Source organism: Heterodontus francisci, chromosome 25 (genome assembly GCF_036365525.1).
Source record: "Heterodontus francisci isolate sHetFra1 chromosome 25, sHetFra1.hap1, whole genome shotgun sequence".
Lineage (NCBI taxonomy): Eukaryota > Metazoa > Chordata > Chondrichthyes > Heterodontiformes > Heterodontidae > Heterodontus > Heterodontus francisci.
The window spans coordinates 65,396,111-65,408,472 of record NC_090395.1 but is presented as its reverse complement, the minus strand read 5'-3'; the positions used below and the strand labels follow the sequence as shown (position 1 = coordinate 65,408,472).

At 42.6% G+C, this 12,362-nt stretch overlaps 1 protein-coding gene across 1 annotated transcript in view; it reads left to right on the top strand.

Annotated features, from left to right (window-relative positions):
• Positions 1-4,090: 4,090 nt before the first annotated feature.
• Positions 4,091-12,362, top strand: part of LOC137384035 (polymeric immunoglobulin receptor-like) — a 64,078-nt gene continuing 55,806 nt past the window's right edge. The window contains exons 1-2 of the mRNA XM_068057600.1: positions 4,091-4,201; positions 11,864-12,199. Coding sequence (XP_067913701.1) covers positions 4,162-4,201; positions 11,864-12,199 — 376 coding nt within the window. The 5' untranslated portion in view covers positions 4,091-4,161. The remainder of the gene's footprint in view (positions 4,202-11,863; positions 12,200-12,362) is intronic.

Genomic DNA, 12,362 nt, shown 5'->3' with positions numbered 1-12,362 from the left:
TTCTACTCTTTTTAACCAAAGGGGAGAACTTCACATTTCCCCACACTATACCTTCTTGCCCATTCATTTAACCTGTCAATATCACTTTGCAGACTCTTTTGTCCTCCTCAGAGCTTACTTTCCGACCTCGCTTTGTATCATTAGCAAACTTGGATACATTACACTTGACTCCTGCAACATTAATATAGATTGTAAACAGCTGAGGACTCAACACTGATCCTTGGGGCACCCCCTGCCCCCCACCCCCATAACAGACCGCCTTGGTGAAAATGATCCATTCATTCCTATTCTCTATTTTCAGTCCTTTAACCAATCCTCTATCCATGCTAATATATTAATTCCAACCCCAATCAATTCCAATCAATCATGTGGCAACTTATTGAATGCTTTTTGAAAATCCAAATATACTACATCCATTGGTACCCATTCTCAAAAACAGATTTGTCAAACACAATTGCCTTTTTATAAAACCATATTGACACTGCATAATCATATTGTAATTTTCTAAGAGCACTTCAATGGATTAATAATGGATTCCAGCATTTTCTAAACGGTGTCAGGTTAGATGGCTGCAGTTCCATGTGTTCTCTCTCCCTCCTTTCTTGAAAGCAGTGTTACATTTGCTACCTTCCAATCAACTGGGACCATTACAGAATCTAGAATATTTTGGAAAATCACAACTAATGCATCGATTATCTCTGCAGCCTCCACTTTATATGTAGGCCATCAGTTCTGGGGATTTGTCAGCTTTTAGTCCTGTTCATTTCTACAGTACTTTTTTTGTACAAATATAAATTAAGTTCCTCATTCTCATTAGACTTTTGGTTCCGCACTATTTCCGGTATGTTTTTTGTGTCTTCTACTGTGAAGACAGATACAAAATATTTGTTTAACATCTCTGCCTATCCTTATCTCCCATTATCATTACTCCTATCTCAGCCTCAAATGGACCCACATTTACTTTTGCTGCTCTCTGCCTTTTTACGTACTTGTAGAAGCTTTTATCATCTGCTTTTATGGCCAGAATTTAATGCTACCTCCACTCCCACCCCAGGAGCAGGCTAGGGGGCCAAAGAGTCCATGAAATCTAGTTGGAGGTGGTGGGGAAGGGGGCACCATGCCCTTCACCTACCTGTCCCTTTACCAGCGGCAGGGGAGGTGGCAAATGGTCCGTCAACCCTTAGGCCAATTGAGGCCCTTAAGTAGCCAGTTAATTGCCACTTATGGACCTCATCCCACCACCATTGGTCTTTTCCTTCAGCACCTGAGGAGGCCGCCTAGTAATACATGGAGACCTTCTCGCAGGCTAGAGGAGGTCTCTTGATCGGGCACCCTGTGCCCCAAAGAGGGACACCCCAGCAGCATGGGCTGCCCCCCGCTAAAACAAACCCCCTGCCCTAAACCCTGACACACCCCCTCCACCATCACTGGAGCCTAGTTAATTGTTCCCAGCATACCTTTCTGGAGACCGACGCCCAAGGCCCTCTTCTTGCTGGGTGCAGTGCCAGCAGTGGCCAGCGCTCCCAGTGGTGCTGCTTGGACTGAAGAGCTGCCGGCCCTCTGATTGGCCAGCAGCTCTTGGAGGCAGGACTTCCTGCCTCAGCAGTGCAGAAGCCTTGACTGAAGCCAACTAAGGGCCTGAGCCACGCAAAATAGCAGCATGGCTTTCAAGCCCAGCAGAGGTGGCCGGCTTTCCAGCCGGTGGGCGGGGCACTGCCTCACCATAAAATTCCAACCTCTATTTGTTGCTAGTTTACTCTCATCTTCTACTTTCTTCCTGTATCTCAATTTTTTGGTCATCCTTTGCTCATTTTTAAAACCCTTCCACTCCTAACACCTATTACTCTTCTTGGGAATATTATAAGTCTCTTCTTTTAATCTAATACTATCTTTAACTTCTTTCATTAGACAAAGATGAATCACCTTTCCCATAGAGATTTTATTTCTCAATGGAATATATCTTCATTGAGAATTATGAAATATTTCTTGAATGTTCACCATTGCTTAACTACTGCCTTACCTTTTAATCTAATTCCCGATCAACCTCAGCCAACTCACCACTCATACTTATGTAATTAGTTTTATTTAAGTTTAAGACTCTAGTTTTCGACTTAAGTATGTCACTCTTGAACTCAATGTGATATTATAGCAAACTGCAATCACTCTACCCCAGAGGATCCCCTCTCCCACCCCCCCCCCCCCCCAATAGGCTTACATTCAATTCCTTGCCCACTCACCCCCCAAAACACTTACTTTGACTAGATGACCTTCTCCCCCCCCACCAAAGTTCATAAACTCTAACCCTCAACCCCTTCCCACCATCTCCCCAACCAAGCCGAAGAATTTAACCCTGCTCTCCCACCTCCGCACTGAGAAAGGTACCTCCTTCCCCCCCTTGCCACAGGAGTTGTATCCCGTTTCCCCGAACGTGGATCCGAAGGGCCGTCAATACCGGCTGCCAGGATGGGGATCACAGCATGCTGTCTGAATCACAGCGGCCGGCATGTTAATGAATGGTAAGTTCCCATCTGCATATTGTAATCCGGGTCCCGTCGTCGAGCGGCAGGGGAGCCAACAGGAGGCCTCGCTGCCACCGCCAAGATCGGGACGTGTCCTGCCGGCGTCGAGGTCAGTGGCAGGTGGCAGGCCTCATCCGGAGTGATCTTCACACCCCCCATGCCACCATTCCCGACCTCGAGGCCCCTATAAAATTCAGCCCACAGTCTCTGAGCTCGTAACTTAATAAAGAGAGCTGTAAGAAAACAGTTAAATCATAAGTAGGTGCGAATAGCTATCATCTATTCCCACTGTGTAGTAATTCCTTTGACCTTCAAATCATTCTGGGTAGACAATAGAAGTATTGATCAGGTGGCCATCTGACCGAAACTAATCACAAGCAAAGAATCTTTTTACTTGAAGCACCAGGGAGAAACTAGTGAGTCTGCAAACAACAGCTGCAGAGACAGCAACAAAGGCAGAACACCTCTGCCTAAAACTGGAGACTACAACATCCTAAGGTCTCCAAGCCTGTACCTTTCCAAGTTCACCACTGCTGCTGGTTATTGAAATTAGCCATCCACTCAGGGGTTAAGAAACACATACATCTTCCTTGTCAAAAACACACTGATTGCAGTAAGGGGAAGGGAACTGGGGTTTCAGTTCTCTTTCAATTCTGTCTGTAACATCATCATAAGAGAAAAAGAAAATCTTTCACTTATATAGCACCTTTCACAAGCTCTGGATGTCGCAAAGCACTTTACAGTCAATGAAGCACTTTTTTTTTGAAGCCTAGTTATTGTTGTAACGTAGGAAACACAGCAAGCTCCTACAAACAGCAATGTGATAATGACCAGATAAACTGTTTTTGTAATGTTGATTGAGGGATAAATTTTGGCCAAGATACTGGGGGTAATGCCCCTGCTCTTCTTCAAAATAGTGCCATAGGATCTTTTATAGCCACCTGAGTGGACAGAGAGGGCATCTGTTTAACATCTCATGCGAAAGACAAAACCTCCAATGGCATAGTGCTCCCTCAGTACTGCACTGGAGTGTCAGCCTTGACTATTGCACTCATGTCCTTGAGTGGGACTAGAGCCCAGAACCTTCTGACACAGACGTGACAGAGCTACCAACTGAGCCACAGCATCAGTATTGTATTTAACAAAAGCTCCCATCAAGACTTGCAGAGCATCAAATTTGTGTTTCTGGATTTAGACAAATAATCCCAAGAAGGAAAATGGCTCAAAGCAAATTAAACACATCACAAAGCATATCTTATAGAATACATTGTACAGAATGTAAACGATTTAATAGAGATTGCAAAGGCTGTAAGATTTTAACACTACTTGCAGCAGTCATTCTGTCACTAACAATTAAACAATTCTTCAAACAAAGCTAAGAAAAAAAACAATAAGGCTTTTATATAGCACCAGAGTGTAGTACCATGAATGCCTTGGTACTTATTTATTCAAACTAGACATGTTGTAAGGTCTGAGGGTGTCACAACTGTAATCTGTATTTTCTGTTCCTAGCAAGAGTTGTGGTCACAATCTCGCACATGTTAAAGGGAAGGAAATGACTGGTTAGATATTGCAGTGCAGAAGCAGGGCCACTGAAGTTACGATCTGTGTGTGGAAAGTAGAGTTGTAAAACATTAAAACAATGGGTTTTATCCTTCTCCTGTCCATTGCTTTCCTATCAGGTAAGGAATATTGGTCTTATTGGAGTTTTTGGAAGTAATAGAAACATGTAGTTGTGTCAGTCTGACTGGAAATGTGGTCTGTTGAAAATCTCATGATATTGGACTAAGGAATATCTTCTGCTTTTCATACTATGATTCTTTATCAAGATCAGTAATGATTGTCTTTAGAGAAAAAGATAAATATATGTCCCCTATTTTACATCAAAAATAATACAACAGAACCTCATTTTAACAAACTCAAGCAATCAGACCACCTGCTTTAACGTCCATTTTCTTTAGTCTTGATTGGTGTGAAGCTAGAAATTCAAACCTGGATGAGGTGAATTGTCTGATTAGACAAATTATTTTTCTGTTCACGCTGAATTTGTAATAACAGGGCTTTACATTTCGCACAGTGTAATATGTGCTCATTGAGCCTCTTTATATGTATTGACTTGTTCAATTGATCAGTTAAAATTTGAGTTCACAAATCAGTTGAGAAACATCCAATAATTTTGAGTTCGAACATAATGCACAGTTTTGTTTGACATCAATGTAAATGCAAAGTGCAGGAGAATAATAAGTGAAATCATGACATTATATGGTAAATATCATTTGAAGTCTTTCAAATACTGCATTTCCTGTAATTTCTGCAAATACCAAAGCAGAAACTGCAAGTAAACATTTTTGTTAAACATCTTGCATTATTTTTTAATCGCTGTAAAACATGGTGTGTTTTTAATCTCCCACTCATTGCCTGTGCAATGGGGCGACAAAATCGGACATTGGGAGAAATCCCTGCCTTTGCTGATTCAAGCATGTCACCAGTTTTATACACATATTGACTAGAAGGGAATTTTAACCTCTTACATGTTAATAAGGCAGAATCTTGCAACTAATTGGTCACAACAGTTGCAAGATTCTGATTTTTACCTGTAGTTCTGATTGATTTATTTAACTGACTGTTGTTAAGTAATGAAATATTTTCATTATTGACAAAAAGCCAAATGTGTTTATATTTTGTACCATTGGGAAATATTCAGTGCCATTAGCAAACAGAGAACTCCATTTCAGCTCCTTTTCAATCTTCTTCATGCCTATTTCATGTGGGTTCTTTTAAATGATTGTAAAAATCCAGTGAATCAGCTCCTAACGGCTACCTTACCTCCGAGTAGAGAACAACTTCTCGGACACATTGAATTTTAAAGTCAGAACTCATTATTTTTTTAAAATAATTACTGTTTCCTTAAATAATCAGATGCAAATCTAAATATCTTTGAAATGTTTCAAATGCTATCTAATATTTTTTGGAAAAATTATGCTACTCATTGCAATACTGTCATCTCCTAATTAACATAAATACTCCGAATTTTATAAAGCAGCGATTAGTGAGACAGACTGGTCAGTATGTTTGATTGTGAATAGATTGTACAAAGAGCCCTGAACGGAAGCGGGTGGGTTTGGCAGCATTCTTAGTGGTGACTTTAAATATTTCTAGCATACTAAAATCTGCTGGCTCCATCAAATTTTAACTAAAAATATAAAATGTCTGTCACAGATGATTCTCCCCCTTTGCCAGTTTCTCCCAACAATACTAGGCCTGGTAAAATTTTGAAAAGACACAAATACTAAAATAATTTCACAGACATTTCTTTGCTAAGGTTGTCCCAGCATAGATGCTACCCTCTTGCCTGTGACCCTCTGCCAAAGAAAAATGTTATCTTGTACAGGGTAAAAGCATTTTGTATGTCTGCACATTTAATGAAGGCACTGGCCATAATGAATCTGAAATCATTACTTTTCATAATTATTTGAACCTCGTTCTTGCCTGTTTTGCATCTAAAACAGTCCTCAACAAGTCAAATTTTGGGGACAAGCTTCCTGCGCCCAAAGTGCACAGTGGCAGCAGTGTGTACCATCTACAAGATGCACTGCAGCAACGCACCAAGGCTCGTTAGACAGCACCTTCCAAACCCACGGCCTCTACCAACTAGAAGAACAAGGGCAACAAATGCATGGGAACACCACCACCTGCAAGTTCCCCTCCAAGTCACGCACTATCCTGTCTTGGAACTATATCGCTGTTCCTTCACTGTCGCTGGGTCAATATCCTGGAACTCCCTTCCTGACAGCACTGTGGGTGGACCTACCGCACATGGACTGCAGCAGTTCAAGAAGGCAGCTCACCACCACCTTCTCAAGGGCAATTAGGGATGGGCAATAAATCCTGGCCTAACCAGCGACGCCCACATCCCATGAAAGAATTTTTTAAAAGTAGCTTGAAAACCAGCTGACCCAGAACTCAAATTGGGCCTTTGTTTGAGCATTGGGCCTACCCTTATCAAGACTCTTCAGCAGCCATCACTGAAAGGTAAGTCTTTTTTTATTTTAAAAAACATCGACTGTGGAGCCTGGGGCAGCTGTTTGAACTCCCACCCACCCCTCCCCCACTCTGCCACTCCACCAAACTCTTCTAGGGTGTTATTCCGAGAACTCCGCCAGAAATGGAATCCTGATTTTCATAAAAGAACATCCCCACTAGATGTCTGAGGCTGCCATTTTTCTCTGTCCATCCATACAAACCAACTGGGAACCCCCACCCCCACAACCAGAAAATATAAGATACAGTTGTGGCCTTTAAGGAACAGCACACACATAGGACTGCATTTTGTTTTCCCACTGCCACAGCGGGTCCAAAAAAAAATCACAGCCTGCACATGCAGGCCTCAGACCCCCGTGCCGCCGTGATCTACCACGCAGCAACTCCCGTTGTCGGACTCCATGGCGGACTGCTGCCGGTACAATCTTCCAGCAAGTCCCCCCCGTCACAGATCCCGCCGTAAGGACCTCAACAAAATCCAGTCTATACATTGTGTTAATACAATTCTTTCTCCATTATTTCTGGTGCTCCTAATTTCACCTAACTGTAAGTGAGATCAATTCTACTGTACTCAAAGACCCAGGATATTGCAGAACCACTTTAAAGTTGTGACCATTCAATGGCCACTGTATCCTTTGAGGTTTCTGGTAAAATACATAGAGAAGAAGTTCTCAAGAAGTTAAGATAGTAGAAGAGTGCAGTAACTTGAAAATAGATTCAAAAGTAATGATAAAGTAATTGTTCCTATGTATGAAAAGTGAAGTGTTCCTTCTATAGACTGTCTATACATATTTTTAATTAGCAAGAAACCAAGGCTGAGGTCTATACAGGAGGATGCCACCACAGAAAAAAAAAACAAAACCAGCCCACAGACTTCACCAATGTATATTATAAAGATAACACAGGATGTAGTGAGTTTCCAGTCTGATCAATACACCGGTCTGTGGTTTCGCTGCTATTGCACTATCTTGTAGCTCATGTTGACCTGTGAAGGCTAAAGCCTTTATTGTGGCATGCTGCATCAACTCCTTGAACAGCAGCACTGGCCAGGAAGATCTGACTCAGATATGGATACAGATATTGTAGTTAGTCACACAACCAGCTTCACTTCTTATTTTCTAAACCCAATAAGAGGAAATCTGAGGATGGATAAAAAGGATGTTCTGAAAATACAAAACATCTATTTCCTGTCATTTACATGATGTCCTAATTTCCATTTCAAGCAAAGTGTTCCAGGTACAGCTTTCAATCAAGACCGTCATAAACGGACCACATATTGCCTCTCTCCTTCTATCCCAGGCCCACTCCAACTACCCCAGCTCTAGGTGTCTTCCCTCCCAGGATCAACTCAATCATTCTAGATCTGACTCTGTTCCCTCTCTCCCACCAAAGTCTGCTTCCACTATGTCAGGTCCTTTCCCTTCTTCACAGTAAGATAGCTTTAGTCCTACTCTTCCACATGGCTGAAGTCTTTAGTCCTGCTACAGCAACCCTTTTCACTGATCTCCCAGCTTGATAAAGTGCCACAGAACAGGCTTCTCAGCAAAATTAAAGCCCGTGGAATAAAAGAGACAGTGGCAGCATGGATATGAAGTTAGTTGAGTGACAGGAAACAGAGAGTAGTGATGGAAGAAAAACAAGAAATGCTGGAACCACTCAGCAGGTCTGGCAGCATCTGTGGAAAGAGAAGCAGAGTTAACGTTTCGGGTCAGTGACCCTTCATCGGAACTGACAAATATTAGAAAAGTCACAGGTTATAAGCAAGTGAGGTGGGGGTGGGGCAAGAGATAACAAAGGAGGTCTAGATTGGACCAGGCCACATAGCTGACCAAAAGGTCACGGAGAAAAGGCAAACAATATGTTAATGATGTGTTGAAAGACAAAGCATTTGTACAGATTAGCTGTTAATACACTGAATATTGAACAGCAGCAAGTGCAAACCTGAAAAAAAACAATGGGTAAGCAAACTGAACAAACTAAGATGAAATGAAAAAAATGCAAAAAAAAAGATTGTAAAAAATGTAAAAAAAAAGAGAAAGAAAAAAATAACTAAAAATGAAAGTAAAATGGGGGGCTGTCATGCTCTGAAATTATTGAACTCAATGTTCAGTCCGGCAGGCTGTGGTGTGCCTAATCGGTAAATGAGATGCTGTTCCTCGAGCTTGCGTTGATGTTCACTGGAACACTGCAGCAATCCCAGGACAGAGATGTGAGCATGAGAGCAGGGGGGAGTGTTGAAATGGCAAGCAACCGGAAGCTCAGGGTCCTGCTTACGGACTGAGCGGAGATGTTCCGCAAAGCGGTCACCCAGTCTGCGCTTGGTCTCCCCAATGTAGAGGAGACCACATTGTGAGCAGCGAATACAGTATACTACATTGAAAGAACTACAAGTAAATCGCTGCTTCACCTGAAAGGAGTATTTGGGGCCTGGGATAGTGAGGAGAGAGGAGGTAAATGGGCAGGTATTACACCTCCTGCGATTGCAGGGGAAGGTGCCATGGGACAGGGACGAGGTGGTGGGGGTAATGGAGGAGTGGACCAGGGTGTCGCCGAGGGAACGATCCCTTCGGAATGCTGACAGGGGAAGGGAGGGGAAGATGCGACTGGTAGTGGCATCACGCTGGAGGTGGCGGAAATGGCGGAGGATGATCCTTTGGATGTGGAGGCTGGTGGGGTGAAAAGTGAGGACAAGGGGAACCCTGTCACGGTTCTGGGAGGGAGGGGAAGGGGTGAGGGTAGAGGTGCGGGGAATGGGTCGGACACGGTTGAGGGCCCTGTCAACCACAGTGGGGGGAAGTCCTCGGTTGAGGAAAAAGGAGGTCATATCAGAAGCACCGTCATGGAAGGTAGCATCATCAGAGCAGATGCGTCGGAGACGGAGAAACTGGGAGAATGGAATGGAGTCCTTACAGGAGGTAGGGTGTGAAGAAGTGTAGTCGAGGTAGCTGTGGGACTCGGTGGGCTTATAATGGATATTAGTAGACAACCTATCCCCAGAGATGGAGACAGAGAAGTCGAGGAAGGGAAGGGAAGTGTCAGAGGTGGACCATGTAAAGGTGAGAGAAGGGTGGAAACTGGAAGCAAAGTTGATAAAGTTTTCCAGTTCGGGGCGGGAGCAGGAAACGGCACCGATACAGTCATCGATGTACCGGAAAAAGAGTTGGGGGAGGGGGCCTGAGTAGGACTGGAACAAAGAATGCTTGACATACCCCACAAAAAGACAGGCATAACTAGGACCCATGCGGGTCCTAGTAGTGATGAAAGGTTGTTTTTTGGACTGGGGGAAGGTACATAGTGGGGTTTCCCAGGATCACTGCTTTTCTTGATCTACATTAGTGTCCTAGACTTGAGTGTGTAGGGCACAATTTCAATCTTTGTAGTACTTAAAGTATTGTGAACTGCGAGGAGGATAGTTAGATTTCAAGAGACACAGACAGGCTGGTGGGATGGGCGGACACGTGGCAGATGAAATTTAATGCAGAGAAGTGTGAAGTTATACATTTTGGTAGGAAGAGCAAGGAAAGGCAATATAAAATAAAAGATACAATTCTAAATGGGGTGCAGGAGCAGAGAGACCTGGGGGTATATGTGCACAAATTATTGAAGGTGTCAGGGCAAATTGAGAAAGTGGTGAAGAAGCATATGGGATCCTGGGCTTTACAAATAGAGGCTAGAGTGAAAAAACAAGGAAGTTATGCTGAACCATTATAAAACACTGGTTCAGCCTCAACTGGAGTACTGTGCCCAGTTCTGGGCACCACACTTTAGGACAGATGTGCAGGCATAAGAGAGGGTTCAGAATGAGAATGATTCCATGGATGAGGAACTTCAGTTATGTGGATAAGTTGGAAAAGCTGGGGTTGTTCTCCTTAAAGAAGAGAAGATTAAGAAGAGATTTGATAGACGTGTTCAAAATGATGAGGGGTCTGGACAGAGTAGATAGGGGGAAGCTGTCCCCATTGGCAGAAGGGTTAAGAACCAGAGGACATTGATTTAAAGAGATTAACAAAGATCTAAAGGCGACAAGAGGAAAAGATTTTTTACACAGCAAGTAGGTAAGATCTGGAATGCACTGCCTGAGAGTGTGGTGGAGGCAGATTCAATCGTGGTTTTCAGAAGGGAATTATGTATGGGTATACATCTCAGGAAAGGATTGACAGGCTGGGTCTCTTTTCTATTGAAAAGAGAAGGCTGTGGGATAACCTGATAGAGGTCTTTAAAATTATGAAAGGTTTTCATAGAGTGGATACAGAAAGTTTCCACTTGTGGGCATGAGCAAAACCAGAGGCCATCAATATAAAATAGTCACCAAGAAGTCCAATAGGTAATTTAGAAAAAATTCTTCACCCATAGAGTGGTGCAAATGTGGAACTCACTACCACAGGGAATGGTTGACGTGAATAGTATGGCATATGAGGGAGAAGGGAATAGAGGGTCGAGCCGCTAGATTTAGATGAGGAAAGATGAGAGTGGGGTCGAGGGGAGCATAAATGGCAGCATAGACCGGATGGACTGAATGGCCTGTTTCTCTGCCGTATATCCTATGCAATCTTATATAATCCACTCTCATGAGCCTTCCACCTTTAGGTGTCAGTTCAAGCTGTACTCTGTCGTCACTTTACCCACGCCTTGCTCTGTTCTTAAAATGTAAGTTTCCCTGCTCTATTATCTAGTCTATCATTCTTATCATACCCAAGTTTGCATCTCCTGTTTCAGATTCGCTCATGTGTGTTGCACCAGTTCTTTTTTGAACCAGTACCAGGGACTTTCACAAGTCTCGGCCCAATACAACTTCAATCAGTTTAGGGTACAAGGGTCTGATTTTGGATAAATTCTACCTCGATACATACCAGCTCAACTCATCACTTATCTCCCAGTTTCTCTGAAATCCCTATGTATTTTGGAACCTTACAGAAAGCCTCTCTCCACCCTTATCTCACCTCTTCTGCCTGACCCAAATCCACTTCGCCAACTCAGTGCACTTTTGTTTCTGGCTGTGTGCCTTTGTCCTCAACAATGTAAAGGAAACAAAACTCAGTAAATTGGTAACAACCATGTAGACACAGTGGGAAATACCGAAGCAAGAGGAGAGTCAGTAAATAAAAAACAGACAGAGAGCTACAGAAAGGACAATGAGGCAGCCAGACAGAGCAAATGAAAGGCAAACAAAGAGACAGGAGGTCACAGAAAAAAAATGAGTGGAACAGTTATAGAGTCAGTTACAAGGGAGCATCAATTTTAATTTTTTTATGTTTCTCTGAAGTGTTCAACAATTGTACTTTAAAATATTTTCAAATTTACAGTTACGCACGCTGCAATAAGTGGACCAAAAGTAAAATCTGCAACAGAGGGAAAATCAGTTGATATCACATGCAAATTTGACACATATTATAAAAGTTATCAGAAGTACTGGTGCAGAGGTTACTACCGAAGAAGCTGTACTGTTTTAGTGCAAACCCAAGGCGCTGAGAGGAAAAGCCATGATGACAGAATAAAAATTAAAGCTGATAATGTAAAAGGAATACTTACAGTACATATGGAGCGATTAACAACAAACGATAAGGGGTGGTACTGGTGTGGAATAGAAATACCTCACCTTCTGGATGAATTAAGTCCCACAGAACTCAAAGTTACTAAAGGTAGGACACAAATGTATGTTTATTAGTGTGTATATTTTTCAATGATATATTTTTACACAATCACAAGTTTATATAATTTGATGCAAGCTCTATTATATATTTTGTAAAATCTCCAAGATTTAAAATTATAATTCTGTTAAGAGTGAGCCAGGATAATATTGAA